The 16,358-nt window shown below is 41.2% G+C and overlaps 1 protein-coding gene across 2 annotated transcripts in view; it reads right to left on the bottom strand.

Moving 5' to 3' along the window:
* The window catches only part of Susd6 (sushi domain containing 6), a 109,808-nt gene that overhangs the window by 29,990 nt on the left and 63,460 nt on the right, over positions 1-16,358 (bottom strand). For both annotated transcript variants that reach the window (XM_090344365.1, XM_090344364.1), the window contains exon 2: positions 11,575-11,782. In XM_090344365.1, the coding sequence (XP_090200491.1) occupies positions 11,575-11,707 (133 nt within the window). In that variant the 5' untranslated portion in view covers positions 11,708-11,782. The remainder of the gene's footprint in view (positions 1-11,574; positions 11,783-16,358) is intronic.

Here is a 16,358-nt window from a genome sequence, read left to right as displayed (position 1 = left end):
TCTGGGGATTGCAGGAAAAAGAAAGAAAAGAAAAGAAAGAAGGGGGGTGGGAGGAGAAAGAAAACAATACAAAGAAAGATTTGGATACCATTCCCTTTCCCACCAATTCAACATTACACAGGACAACCACAAAAAAAGCAATTTACTAGCCAGTGGAGAATATAGAATACCAATCCTGGGCATCTTAGAAATTAGAAAATATAAGACAGCCCATGAAGCCTTGCAGTGAAGTGTTATGATCTTCACTAGGACAGGGATATGACAAAAGAATGCTAAATCATTTGTTTCTGGAGGCAAGTGGTAGGGAAAAAGCACAGTTAGTTTTTCACTTTTGTCAAGTCAGACTTGGGATAGGATTCTGATATAGTACTGCTTACCAACAGAAATTTTCACACACAAGAAAATGTAAAGCAGAAAAATCACAATAGTGTTCTGAATCCAGGAACACATCAAATCACACAATTCTCACACCAATTACCTTGGCTGATCCAAGATGATAAATCATGGACTAAATCCACATGCCCCCTGAGGCCAGCTGCTCTTCTAATTTTCTTCTTTCCCTAATCAGTTGAAACCCTCCCCCTACCCCCAAACACACACACACACACACACACACACACACACACACACACGCACGCACACACACACCTCTGTCTATTCACCCCATGGAATCTTGTCATCAACTACAACTAAGAACCACAGGGGACCCCATTCAGTGCTTCAGGGAAATAAATATGCAGGCCTGTTCAAACACTTGCCTCTGCCTGGTCATCCCCTAGGCAGTGTGAGTTTCTAGAAGCATGAACTCTGGAAATGACAGGCTAAATGAGTCTGTCAGGACAGCCCATTCTATGTGCAAACAGAGGCTAACCTATCATTCTTCTCATCTCCAGTCTTTTCCCACAACTTGTACTTAAAATTACCCTCAGCTAACTCTCTTTATTTGAATTTACTCATTCAATGCCTGGATCTACTAATGTTTGTTTTTCTTGCATACTTTTATCCTTCAAATATTTTAGCAGTTACTTCCTCCTCTCTTTTCCCTGCCCAGCCCAACTCAGATGCTCAGCTTTGGGGGGAGAGGGGAATCTATCTTCACCAATAGCATGATTTCTGGGTGCTTTCCCCAAAAGTGCTTTTGACAACATTCAGCTTAAATCCCTACATGTTCAGACTTCATTTTCCTTTCTTTTCTTTTTTTTTTTTTTTGATGGTGGTGGGGCTTGGACACTGGGCCTGGGCATTGTCCCTGAGCAATTCAGCTCAAGACGACTATTGTTCTACCACTTGAGCCACAGCACCACTTCTGGTTTTCTGGTGATTAATTGGAGATAAGAGTCTCAAGGACTTTAGTGCCTAGGCTGGCTTTGAACCTCAATCCTCAGATCTCAGTTTCCTGAGTAGACAAGATTACATTCTTAAACTTCCTATGCCATTTTATCTCCCATGCTTTCTAATTCCTTAACTTCACATCTCTATGTAGACTTCCCTCCCTCAGTAAAGCCTTCCATGAGCATCCCAATTTGTGCCAGGGGGCTCTCCTGTGTGCATTCCAGTGCAAGGTACATGACTCCTCTGACTATAGCAGGTATCATATGGTACTATTACAGCTTCATAGTACTGGCAGTCTTGGCACACAGTAGCTTACCAAGTTCTTGTGGAACAATCAGTTATAGCTCTGTCTTCTTCCCAGGGCAGAACACTGTTCCTGGCTGCTGCTGTCCTCTACTCACAGGTTGACTGGGTGATAGCTTCCATCATGAATCAGTCTTCTACTAAGTTCTCAGAAAAATCCTCCACATCATTACATACCACCTGCTGTTCTCCCTGCCCCTTATGTCAACACATACTTGATAAAGGACTTAATGTTAATTAGGAAAAGATCAACCCCAAACTGTCCCATAACAACTCTGGCAACTCTGACACTAGAGTTTGAAGTGAGTCTGTAGGATTTATGTAGTAGGATCTGCAGAAAAGAAGTTTCCAAAAGTTGTAACTCCTAAAAATCTTACTAAGTTGGCTAGAGTTCACTTCAAATCTAGGTGTTAGAATCATCTTCTGAGGAAAACTTCTGATGTCCCTAAGAGAAAGAACCAGGAGTTAGAAGCTCCCCTACTCTCCTGTTGCCATATTAACTGCAGGAGACAAGAGGACAGGTGGAAGTGACTAAAATGGGCCTTGAAGAATGTGGGAGTGATGGGGAAGTAGCCCTCTATCTACGAGAAAAATAGGATGAGAATAGCTTGAAGATGCTGATTTTCAAGGAAAGGGGAATAGAAAAGTTCCATCAGTCCTGACTTGTAAGGTTAGAGGATAAAGGAACACAACAGAATGAGGGAACTGTGGTTGCAAAGGCAGGGGGGAGAAAAAGCCAAACTCTTACAAGCTGAACTCTCCCAGCTCCTCTACAGTATCAGAATGTGTCTACAGCCTGTATGGTTTCCACTTAGTTCTATCTGCACTCCTCTACCTAGTCTTCATTCTGCCAGACTCCTGAGACAAAGATGGCTGGCAGACTTCTTTTTTCTTCTTGTCATAGGGACCCACCCTAGGCTCCAAGTTACTCATTCAGTATGTCAGTCAGCAACACTCTAATGGATTCTGGCAGTATTCTGGGACCTTCTCCTTTTCTGGCAAAAGTGCCCCACCACCTGCATCCCTGAAGCCTAAAGATACTTCACATGCTTCTCCATTCTCTTGTCAGAAAGCTAGGAACAGGATCCCAGGAGGAGCCATAAATCAACAGAAAAGTTTCCAGGCTGCTACTGTTCACAGGGCTCTGGAGTTGGTCCTGCTACTCCTCACTTAGAAGACAAGCTAGAATTCTGTGTATAACTGTTCCATTATGTAACCCTACACATAATGCACTTTCCCCAGCACATTTGCTGGGTCCTCTGGGGACAATTATTGACCTTGGCATGACAATTTGTCTTTACCTTCAAAAACCTTATGTGCAAACACATATAGAACTAAGAGACAAAAATGGTCTCCTGTGTAAGGAAATTAAACAGAAAGCCACATAACCTACAGCAGTCTCCAATTTAACTTCATAGGCTAGGGATTAGCAAATGAGAGAGACTGTGAATCATTACCAAGAAGTTTTAGTGGGCTTTCTATTTATCTTGCTAGATATGTCATTTGTCATGCAGATACAATGTCATTTATCCAATCTTTCTTTGATTTGTTGTGATTCTGGATCTTTATTTAGGAAGTTCTGATCTGTGCTCAGCCCTTTCCTGTAATATATTCATGGTATCGGGCCTTACATTGAGGTTTCTGATCCATTTAGAATTGATTCTGGTGCAGGGTGATATACAAGGGTCTAGCTTCAGTTTTATGCATGTGTACAGCCAATTATACCAGCACTACTCATCGAAGAGGCTGTATTTCTTCCATTCTGTGTTTCTGGCTCCCTTATCAATATTAGGTGGCTATAGGTCTGTGGGTTTATTTCTTCTAGTCCACTGGTCCTCAGGCCTATTCTTGTGCAATTAACAAGCTGGCTTTTTTTTTGGGGGGGGGGAGTCATGGGGCTTGAACTCTGGGCCTGGTCGTGGGAGGGGGGAAGAGGGGTTGTTAAATTAGAGATAAGAGTCTCACAGATTTTCATGCCTGGGCTGGCTTTGAACCACAATCCTGAGATCTCAGCTTCCTCAGTAGGTAGGATTACACATGTGAGTCACCAGCACCCAGAGCAAGCTCTTTATTACTGTGGCTTTGAAACAGAGTTTGGATTTTGGCATTGACATTCCCCCAACATTGTTCTTCCAGCTAAGGATTATGTTTGTTATTGAGGATCTTTTACTATTCTATATGAATTTTTTTTCTCTTTATCACTGGAGAATGTTGTTGGAATTTTGATGAGTATTGCATTGAATAGAAAGCCCACAGAATGGGAAAAGTTCTGGTCATTTCTTTTTACTAGATACACATCAGACAAGGGCCTCATAGCTAAAATATACTTAGAGCTCAAAAATTAAACCCCTCCTAAATAACCAAAGAAACAACAACCCAATTAATAAATAAGCTTAAAACTTAAAGCAAGACGTCTCAGTCTTCTGAGAAGAATGGTCAATAGACACATGAAGAAATGTTAGAATGCCCATTATCAAGAAAACTAACAATAACAGATGCTGGCAGGGATGTGGTCAAAGGGAATACAACTACACTGCTGGTGGAAATGTAAACTTGTTTTAACCACTCTGGAAAGCAGTATGGAGGTTTCTCAAAAGACTAAACATAGGGTTTCCCTATTTCCCAGCAATTCCACTCCTGGGCATTTATCTAAAGTTAAAAATCTTACCATCACCTTCCAGTGAATTCAAAATTCAGATTCTTTGTGTTAAACCGATTTAAGTGGAGTTAAGAAACAAGGCTGAGGGGGTGAGGGGAGGGTAATGGGGACCAAGACATGTGAAAGGGTATCAATGTATGTGAATTAATGCACCTTCTATCTGGCAAATATCATGTAACCCTCTTATTATAATAAAAAATATCAAAAAAAAAAAAAACGAAACAAGGCTGAGGTCAGCAGTGCAGAACACATTGTAGAACAGAAACATTGTCTCTAAACGCTGCTATTCCTCTGGACACAAAGCTGATCATAAGGTAGATAAAGGTCACTCTGGCCACAGTCCTGAGGACACCAGCCACATCAACACAGGAAATCTGAATTGGAAGTTGCTCATATATCCTGCAGACTCATGTCCCTGTGTGACACAGAAGACTGTAAAGGAAGTAATGCAGAGTTTGTCCTGCATTAAAGACTGAGTATCGATCCTAATTTGCTTTTTTAGCACCCTGTAATTCTTACCTGCCAATTCTTTCAGCAAAAGAGGATTACTTCCAAATTAGCAATTTAGGCCAGGGAAATGGAGTATAATTCATTGCTCAACAAGTACAGCTTATGTTTGTAAATGGTTTTAATACAAGTGAGATCCAAGTAAATGTTCAGTTTGGTGGGCTCAGGTCTTTTTTATTAGAAAGTTACAGTGTAAGGGCATTGCCAAGGGCTTGCCATTTTCTAAACCTGGCACTCCAATTAGTCTGAAGATGGAAACTTCTCAATGTCTTTTTATGACAACAGGGCTCAAGAAGCCAAATAATGACCCATCCAGCCTTCTGCCACAATCTCCAAAGCTTTTTATAGTTACAGGTAATTACCCAATGGAGAGATTACATCACTTGTCAGTAGGAATTGCAGCTGACAGGAAGATGCTTTGCGGATGTTTTGGAACTACACTTTGCAAACACTTTGGTATGGTCCCTATTGTTCCTTTCCAAGAATAGAACTAATAAGGCAGTTCTATTCTTATGCCTTAACTGGAACCAAACAACCAAGGGCTATTGTGGATGAGAACAGAAACCACCATGGAGTGAAACAGGGTAACCCAGAGATAACTTCTGTATCCTTTTTATCCACAGGGAGAGAACACAAACAAATTCTTTCCTTCTCTGTCAAAATAACTCTCTGAAGACTAGTCTGAAGACTTCAGAGTACAGGAAAAGGTCTCAGAGATGCCTACAACTTGGTACAAGTAGTGTGATTCTAGCAAAGACCATGGATAACATACTGGGCACAAATCCCAGTCAGCTCTACTACTAATAATTAGGTCTCCAAGTAAGCCATCTAACATGTCTCTGCCTCAGTTTCTCATTCACCTTGCCTATATGTTTTGAGAGTTTTACATGTGATGATATCACAGAGCCTGACACATAAATGATGCTCCTATTTGTCAGATTCCCATCTGCCTTTCCTCCCACCCCCAGGTCCCTTCAGAGGTGGCAAGGTGAGCTAGGCCACCTGCTGACATTTCTCTTTCAGGGCAATACTAAAGGCCAAAGACGCATCATCTCCCAAAGAACCTGATTCTCAGCATTTTCCATCTTTAAAAAAAATTACCTGGCTTTCTTGCTCTGTAAAATAGAAATGCAGATGTCTAATTTCCCTGTTGTTTTGAAACTGGTTTAGGTGACTGAGGTTACACATGATCTAATGTGTTATGGCAACACTACAAGAGGAAAAAATCAGAAGCAAGGAAAATACTGAGTTTAATAAATTTCAGGAAAAAGAGGATGGAAAGCAAAACGTTTTATGAGTCAGTAAGCCAGTGGGTATGATCAAACAATATACACAGAGCTTTCTGGAAGGCAAAGTGAGTTCCTGAAATAATCACCCCTTCCTCACTGGCCATATTCGACACCTGCTCCCACATCGCTTCTCCCTCACTCAGTCACTTCACACACCCTGTTTTGTTTTTATTGACAGCAAATGCTATCTGTATGAAGACTCTTGCACAACATGATTCAATAGTAGGTCACATACCAACTCTGTAGTTGGCATATAAAGCATGTGACTCGATTCTCATATAATAAGCAACCTCCAGTCATTTTTATTAGTCTACACAACAACCTTAACCTAACATTCTTAAGGATTGTTTTTCTATTTAATAAGAGACATGAAGAGGCTAAATCATTTGCCTAGGGTCATGGAGCAGGTTTTTTAAGATCATAGACAGAGGGAAATAGCTGTGAGACCTGGGAGAGATCTGAGTCCTAGTCCCTTGTTATTCCAAGGAAGGCATATTGGATAGCAGGTCCAAGTATTTTATTTATTTAGCTATAGTTTTTTGGTCAGTTGTGGGGCTTGAACTCTGGTCCTGGGTGCTGTTCTGAGCTCTTCAGCACAAAGCTAGTCCTCTAACACTTGAGCCACAGCACCACTTCCGGTTTTCTGGTGGTCAATTTGAGATAAGAATTTCACGGACTTTTGTGCCCAGGTTGGCTTTGAACCAAGATCCTCAGATCTCAGCCTGAGTAGCTAGGATTACAGGCATGAGCCACTGGCGCCTAGCCAAATATTTTATTTTTAACTGGAGTCTTCTTACTACATGATGAAACTAAGTATAAAGAACAAGATACATTTCATTTTGTTACTCCTATAAGGGAATGTTTGTAGAATTTCTCCTTATTTAAAGACCAAGGAAAGAATGTTGGTCAATGCTTCTCTAACACTTCTAATTCCTAAGCTGTAGAAAAGAAAAACCAGCATCAGGCATCAATCAGGTGTGGAAGTGCATACATATATATAGTCCAAGCACATTGAGAAGGCTGAATCAGAGGATATATCTCAAGGCCAACCTCAGCTACAAGGTGAGACCTTGCCTCAAAAAAATGGGAGGGGAACATTGGGCGACAGTGGCTCACGCCTGTTATCCTAGTTATTTGGGAGACTGAAAAGTACCTGTGAGACTCACCTCCAATTCACTACTCAAAAACTAGAAGTGAAACTGTGGCTCACATAGGAGAACACTAGCCATGAGCACAAAGAAGCTCAAGGACAGCACCCAGGCCATGAGTTCAAGTCCTACAATTACAAGGGAAAAAAAGGGGGGAGCAGGAATGTTAACTGAAACCCAAATGTAATTTTACCCCAGAACTCCCAAGTATCTGCTCAGACATGATTTATTTCTACTCAATCTGAGCTCATGACTAAGACTGGAACGTGACTGTGATATTTATGATGAGATACTATGGCAGCAAATTGCCCCTGAGAAATTCATTTTACCTACGGTCTAGTGGGAGTCTCGTAGTCATGAATTTGTATGTCACATAAACATGTCTATAGTCTACTAGAGCCATTGGTAACAAGGCTATTTAAGTTACAAGTACCAGTTAAAAATGTCTCTGGAATGAGTGTTTAGGAGCAGGCAAGAAATGCAGGAAAGGGAAGAAACTGTTATTGCGAAGGCAAGGAAAAGCAGAGTCTTGACTTCCTGGCAAGCTTCCTTAGCATATTGCTTATGGCAGTCAAAATTACACAGGTGTGTCTGGGTTTTAGGCCAAATGGCAAACCACTCTGGAGAGAAAAAAACATTTTCAGCACTGTAGTGAATAATGAATCCCCTCTCCTTGCCTGTTCTCTGCTTCCTGCTAGTATACATGTTTTATGAGGAAGAAAAATGAGGTTGGGGTGATATAAGAAATCTTTGCAATAGGGGAGGGGGAAAGAAAATACAACAGAGTCAACTTTCCCATCCTAGTCTTAGCCTACACTGCAAATACACTTTTTCCACATTAGAGAATCATTCCTTTATTCAGCTAGTATGGAGCCTGATAAATTGATTTCAGAATTTGGGTAGAAGTAGAAAAGGTATGGGCAGATGAAAAATGGTGGGGGGGGGTGTGGAAGGAAGGAAGCATCAAGCCAATAAAATAGAGGATGGGGTTGAACTCGTGGCTCAGGTGGGAACATGCTAGCTGATGAGTGAAAACAAGTATAGATACCAAGTTTGAGTCCTGATCTCAAAAAAAAAAAAAAAAAAAGATGATGGCTATGTGAAACTGCTTAATGAAGCTAAAGAGGCTAAAGACCTCCCATGTTCTGTTACTGATACCTGACATGCTGAGACAACTTCCTCAGAGGAGCCCTAGAATAGACAAAATTCAACTCTGTGCCAGATACTAGGCTAGGTTCTGGAACTAGTCTACCATTAACCTTAAGGCCCTAGACAATTATATAACTTCAAGTCTGATACAGCTGACAAGTTCTTCCTCCCTTCCTTTCTACTTTGACAATTCTTCCATTCATGCACACACCTATGAAGTACCAATTCTTCCACCCATTCATACATACACAATGTACCATCTGTTCTAGGCTGGCTAGGCCAGGAGTATAGCCTAGTGGTAGAGTGCTCACCTAGCATACACAAAGCCCTGGGTTCAATTCCTTGGTACCACATTCATAGAAAAAGCCAGAAGTGGTTCTGTGGCCCAAGTGGCACAAGCACTAGTCTTGAGGGGACAAAAAAAAAATATTTCAAGACTTAAATATTTTGGGTTTTGAAAAACCATATGATCTTTGTCATATCCAATTTTGTCACTGTTACACAAAAGTAGCCATAGACAAAAATTCATGCTATGTCATTCTCAACCTTAATTTACAGACAATGAAATTTGAATTTCATGTAATTTCTACATGTCATGAAATAGTATTTTTCTAATTTATCCAGAGAATTTTTTCTAATTTATCCATTGTTAAAAAACAAATATCCTGCAGAATATACAGAAGCAGATGGTAAGCCAGGCATAGTGGCACAAGCCTATATAATACTAGCCCCACCATCGCAACTGCTGACCACCAAGAGCCAAAGATGCTAGCCTACTTCAACCCCATCACTTGGGAAGGTACCATTCCAGGGATTCTTGCTGGGTATGCCAATCATCGATCTCTCTTGTTTTGTTACCAGTCCTAGGGCTTGAACTCAGGGACTGGGCATTGTCTTTGAGCTTTCTCAAGGTTAGTGCTCTACCACTTGAGCCACAGCACCATTTCAGGCTCTTTCTAGTATGTGGTATCAAGGAATCGAACCCAGGACTTTGCGCATGCTAAGCAAGCACTTTACCACTAGACCACACTCCAGGCCCCAACCATCTCCCTTGACCATCCTAAGACAACCTGTGCACCAGGTCTCGTTCTGGAGGATAGAATCCCCCAAGGAACATCATCATGGTGCAGAGGCCAGAACTATGTGGCCCAACACACACATGATGCCTTAAGTAAAACGCTCAGAGACAGTACCCAGACTGAGTTCAAATCCCAATACTAACACACACAAGAAATTAAGTTTCAAAAAAAATTAAACAGATAATCTGCCCATGGCCCATGGTTTGCTAACTTCTGCTACAGAGTTAGGCAATATCACTCTGTGATGCTGTAACTGTCTTATCATTTTATGGCTTCTAAAGGCCTCCTCTCTGGCTTTGGGGTAGCCTAATTAATGTAATCCCTGCTTCGTGTTGTTATACATTGATAGTCTAGTCTTCCTTTCCTTTGAAATCTCATACAACCATGATCCCCATTACTACAGGACTCTAACTATCATGGTCCTAGGAGTGTTAGGGATCTTCATGGCTAACAAGGAGGTTTCAGTACAGTGTCAGATTGGGTTAGAAGAAGCAGAAAAAGAAATGGGTATGTGTATGGTAGGGAATACTATGATAGAATGACAATTATTGTTTCTCACAGTAATTCTGAAGAAAAAATGGGTTTGAACTATTATCTGTATGTGTTGGTAGGTAGAAAAAGGTAATGAAAGAAATACCATATGGCCAGATGCGGCTCACGCCTGGAGGAATCCTAGCTACCCAGGAGGCTGAGATCTGAGGATCTCAAAACCATCCTGGGCACTAAAGTCCGTAAGACTCCAATTAACCACCAGAAGACTGGAAATGGTGCTGTGGCTCAAGGGGCAGGGCAGTAGCCTTGAGCTAAGAGCTCAGGGATAATGCTCAGGTCCAAAATTCAAGCCCCATAACAAAAAAAAAAAGAAAGAAAGAACACTGAGATATGGGGACTCAATAGATACAACATGCCACTCCTTGCTACCATGACCAACTAAAGCCAAGTTTCCTTCCATATATTAGTTCTGAGATCCCTCTCCAGGGAATGCTGTTCAAGGAATTGCTAGACTTTTATTAGAAAGAAGGAAATGGCAAAGATACCATTACTGTTGTATAATCACATCACTGAGATCAGTCAAGAACTTACAGGTAGAGAAGCAGTTCTAGCATATCACCCACAGACCTATTGGATGCACCCAAGTATGTCCTTTTTTGGAAAGGATGCCAGGTCTGGAGGACCACATGAAGAAATGTAGGGATGGTCTTCAGAGCATTGTCAAAGGCACAGAGATAGAACAAACCATTAAAAATCATGAAAATACAGACAAAGGAGGTTTGAGGTATAGCCTTTAAGTTTGTCCACATCAGCTCTTTCATTAACATCACAGCATCCTATAACTTGTCTGAGATGTTTGTGTTGATTACCAGGTTCTATTTTCACTAAGTCACATACCTCAATGACTTACCTAGTCTGAGGAAAAGCAAAGAAAGTTAAGGCTCACGCCTATAATCTTAACTACTGGGGAGGCTGAGATCTGAGGATCAGGGTTCAAAGCAAGCCCGGGCACAAAGAGACCTGAGACTCTTATTTCCTATTAAACTCTAGAAAGTGGGCTTGGCTCAAGGGTAAGGCGGTCGCCTTGAGCTGAAGAGCTCAGTGACAGTGCCCAGGCGGAGTTCAAGCTCCACGACCCACAAAAAAAAAAAAAAAAAAAAAAGAAACCAAGCAAAAAGCTTGACTGGAATTCCAAGTGTGGCTCAAGTGGTAGAGTGCTAGTCTTGAGCTGAAGAGCTCAGAAACAGTGCCCAGGCCAAGTTCAAGCCCTACAACTCTGAGAGAGAGAGAGAGACAGACAGACAGACAGACAGACAGACAGACACACACTCTGGGACCTGAGGCATGATACACAGTCTTTGGAATCAGATTCCTGAGTTCAGATTTCTGCCTGTTGAAGGAAATAAAGAGATAATGTAATCACCATCAGGTACCCTTATCTCCTGTGAGGTAAGACTCCCTGGAGTCCCTAATACGTACCACAGTACCCCACTGCCCTGCAACACACACCCTCTCCTTCCACATCTGCTTACCAAGAAATTCTCTATTCCAGGCTCCAAGAGAAACACTAGTATCAAATCGTCTCTCTAATACACAGAAGGCAGGTCTGGACTTACCAGAGGCAAAACCGGAGGCAAGTCCATCTCCAAGCAGGGTAGTAAGGATTACCAGTGGAAGGAACACTCCATGTCCCACAGGGGTCAAGGCAAATGCTGAGCTGCTCTTTGGTGCTATCCTGCCATGGCACATCTTTTATCCGTCCAAGTTTAAAAAAAAAAAATTAAATACAGAAGAATTCCAAAGTCAGCCAAGGAGTAGATTCACCTGTAACAAAACAAACAAAAAAACAAGAACATTAAGAAAATTTCAGTGAAGTTACTTGTAAGCAAGCACTTTGGTAAGGCAGTCATAATCACATACAAAGTTGAAAGAATCTGAACAACCGAATCCCTGCTGTCAAGAGAACAGACAGGTACAGAAGTGGCTTTTCAGCTCCTCCTGAGGAAATGCCACAGTCTGCAGCCAGCTGCCATCAGTGTCCTGTACTGGAGACAGATCCTTGTGATAGGGCCAGGAGTCAGTTCCAGCTCACCTGGACATCACCTTGATGTCTGTCAGGCACTGTGGAGCTTTCAAAGACTTTCAGCTCTACCCTACTGCTGGCTTCAGAGGTTCCAGCAGAGACAGGGCTGCTAAAGGCTCTGACTTTGCCACTTGGACCCAGAACAAGTTCAATTAACCCAAAGGGGAAAAAGAGAAAAGGGAGTGGGGAGAGAGAAAGCACGTGCTCTAAAGGGAGCAATGAGCCACCTAGAGAAGGAATGCACTACAGGATCCAAGGCTATACACAGCCTGCTGCTAACCTGGTAGTGGTTGGAGGAGCCTCTGAGGATCTGACTCCACAGCCATGAATTTCAAAAATGGACTAATTAACCAAGGCTCACCTGACACGCCTGTGTCAGCAGAATGCTGTGCTTCTTGTCAAAGATGGGAGGTAAAGGACAGACTGTGGTTGCTAATTAAGCCTACCACTCTAGTTGAGACTGACTTCTTAAAACGCTAACAAAACTCAGGGACAGCACCCAGGCACTACCACTTGAGCCACAGATCCACTTCTAGCTTTGTGGTAGTTAATTGGAGCTAAGAGTTTCATGATGTTCCTTGTATAGGCAAGCTTCAAATCATGATCCTCAGATCTTAACTTCCCGAGCAGTTACAATTATAGGCATAAGCCCAGACTGACTTCAGAATAGTAAAAAATGGTATCTTTAATAAAAATCAATGGACAAAATATTAAGGATTATTTTCTATGTCCTTTAGGGAAAGGTTGGATTGATGAGACATTACAATGTATGATCATTACAATGTACTATATTTTAGTTATTTGATTTCATTTCCCAGTAATTCATATATTCTAGTTTATAGGCAGTATACTTCCCTTTTAATAATTCCATATACATTCTTTTCTATTAATAAGGTTTTATATGCGCACATAAGGGAGCTTGCTAATAACCTAATAAAGGATGCTCTTGGAACCACCAAGAGCTATTAAGTAGACCTGACTTTAAACAATCTGATGCTTTGATTTAGGCTCAAATCCCCTCCTAGGAAGCAATTGCAAATAGCAACGTGAGTTTTCTGTCAGAAGGAAGGATAGCTATAAGAGTCTTTAATAAGCATTAGCTAGGAATCAAGAACACTGGTCAGAACTTCCTTCTCTGATAACTAAGTATAACATCTTCTCTGATAACTAAGTATAACATCTTCTCTGATAACAGTGTAACATTTTCTATCAACTTTAACTTCAGCCTTTTAAAACTATGGATGGGGTAATTCAGGGAGAAGTCTGGAGGAGGAGACTGTTACTCAAATAGTCCACAAAAGTGTATATATAAATGTGTAGAATGTATGTATTTATATGACTCAGAATGGGAGTGTCGGAATGCCTACATTCAAATACACTTCTGTTGTGGACAATTGTGACTGTCACTGAACTTCAGAGCCCCAGTTTCCTTATCTGTGAACTGGGGATATTAGCGATATAGTTTTCGTAGGACTTAGGTAAAGATTGTCAAGCACGTAGCCAGAGCGTAAAGTGGCCCTATGTAAGTCCCCAGTAATCTCTGGCTGCCATTAATATAACTACCAATAAGCCCTGAGCAACAGGGACACTTCTCATTAACAGATGCTAAACCAAGCTCCAAGAGACTGAAGGATAGACCCTGGATTCCAGCTGAATAGTAACAGATTAGCAATGGGCCTGTGGTACTACTCCAGATGCCACCATACCACAAATGCTATGAGGCATCCATCATCCTCCCAAGGCAACAACTCAGAACCATCAAGAACAGCACACCTGCCAAGCATCCATGATTCATACCTGTAATCTTAGCTATTCTGGGGGCTGAGATCTGAGGATTAAGGTTTGAAACCAACCTGCTGGTTCTCTCCAATTAATCAGCAAAAAGCTGGCAGTGGTGGCGTGCCTCAAGTAGTAGAGCACCAGAGGTTATAGCCAGTATTCTAAACAATACAAGTAAGCAAAAAAGTTGAGAGAGTGTAAAACCCCGATTTCAAGCCCCAGTATTGGCACCAGGAAAAAAAGAAGAGTATGTGTATAGCACATATTCAAGTAGATAAGGCAGCATAAAGTTGTGTTTAGACATCTTGTGTACAAGTGAAGAGAGTCAGCAAAGGTTATCTACAGCTCCAGAGGACCTTATGCAAGATTGAGTCCTAAGGGATATGTAAGATTGTGGGATGGTGGGAGGAAGGAAGTACCAAATATAAATGGAACAGAACTGTGCAAGCTTGTATATTGGGTAGAGAGGACAGGGATAAATTGAGGGATTTAAACATTACCCTGAAAACTGGGTGGTACTTTCTGAGCTGGCTTCAAACTTGTTGTGTAGCCCAGGCTGACTTCAAACTCAAGATCTTCCTCAGCCTCCCAAGCGCTAGCTTTGCTGAGTTCAACACTATGCAGAACTCATGCTTTGATTAATATGGGTATAAAATACAGAGCTCAAGTGAATTAAGAGAATAAAGAGTAAAAAGTGTTCCCCCTTCATTAACTACTTGACTTCCCTTCCTTTGAGACTGATACAAGAAAAATTGTAAGTGTATGCTTGCATTTGTTCAACATGTCTCTTTTAAAAATCAAAGAAAAAAAACATATGAATCAAGTTAATATAACCAGGCCTCTCTATAGAGAACATATCTCTTCCCTACACAAACTGGAACCTGACTGTTTCCTCTGTCACAAGTACTATAAGGGTTTAATATCAGGATCATCTCTGGAAGGAACGCTTTCCTGATACTTCCTGCCATGCACACCCTCAGAACTGGTCTTTTGCTACCTTGCTATGACTGTACCTTTAATAGGTTATTACCCTGCTGACTGTACCTTTAGGAGTCTATTTATCTTCCTACCTACCTCGCCAGACAGAGTTCCTTGAAGGCAGTGACTGAATACTCAATTTGGAATCTTCACCAGCTAGCACAAGGCCTGTCACCTCACAAGAAGGTCACAAATGTTTACTAAATTCATGTATACTGTGGGAGGAACCAGAACTGTGGAAAGGATATACATGTATAAACTCCTGGGTTTTGTGTTGGTTTGTTACACAAACAGCTAACTCTCTCTTTTACTGTTTAAACAGACACCCTAGCCAAGGAACTAATGCTACCATGAAGACTAGCACCTGGTCAAGTACAGAATGGACAGAGTGTCAGAATGGAGAGTATATGCAAAAAAGAGAAAATGTAAATATAGCCTTTAAATAACACCAGTCCAAGGATTACTATTTCAGAAATACAGAGGAAAGTCAGCCTTTTAAGCTCCCAACTACTATACAAGACGTATAATACAAAAAACCTAATAAAAAATTTTAGAGATGTTTTGAACATCATTTTTTAAATCCTGCAAGTTGTAGCTTTAGCATACTTAGGGAAAAGAAAATGTTTCAGAACAAATTAAGAGTATTCATTATCCCTAGAGAAATAATGATGTTTAATCCTGTACAAAAGGGGGTAGAATGCACTTAAGTTCAATATTCAAATTTCAATATATTAATGACCACCTTCTGTTTTGGGGGATTGTTTTTTTTTAAGTTACTAAAGAGAACTAGAACAAAATCAGAAACTAGACTTTCCCACATAATCCAAAAACTACATAACTACACACTATAAATGTGACATTTCCAGTGTCCTTGAACCATGGCTCTGACTTTGGGAAAACTATCTCTGCCTGTGTTCTCCTTTGACTATTTCAGGCATACCAGAACCTAGTGAGACAGTTGAAGCAAGCAACAGTCTCTCTTGGCAAAAGACAAGAAAAAAATCTGTAAATAGATTATAAATTAGTAAGACCGAGTGCTTCTTAGCCAAAACCAGCACAACAGGAGGCTACCTGAAAAATGATACCAAGCATAAACACCTTCTTGCTGTTAGGGAGAACCTGCAAGTCAAGCCCAAAGTTCATATGGTTTAGTTGCTTGCTGTTGTTAACATGCTCTTGACTTAACCTGGAAGCATCTTTAAGATTTAAGGTGCCCTAGAGTCACCTGCAGAATGGACTACTAGGCTGAGGAGGCAGTAGCCCACAAAACAGCTAAGGCAGGGGGAGGGTAATGGGTACCAAGACATGTGAAAGGGTATCAATGTATGTGAATTAATGCACCTTCTATCTGGCAAATATCATGTAACCCTTTTACTAATTACAATAAAAAATAAAAATAAAAAAAAACAGCTAAGGCATCCTGTTCCTTAGCTGTCTAGGCCTCAGTCATGTATCAGACTACTTCCGGACCTAAACTGTGCAGAATGTTACAGTCCTGCAGGTGCAAGGTCATGCTCTCCTCTGCTGAGTCAGGAGTGGGAAGGAGTGAGACTTGGCTTC

This window comes from Megascapheus bottae, chromosome 14 (assembly GCF_031878675.1).
Source record: "Megascapheus bottae isolate mThoBot1 chromosome 14, mThoBot2.hap1, whole genome shotgun sequence".
Lineage (NCBI taxonomy): Eukaryota > Metazoa > Chordata > Mammalia > Rodentia > Geomyidae > Megascapheus > Megascapheus bottae.
The sequence above is the reverse complement of the archived record's forward strand: the minus strand, read 5'-3'. Positions and strand labels throughout refer to the sequence as shown.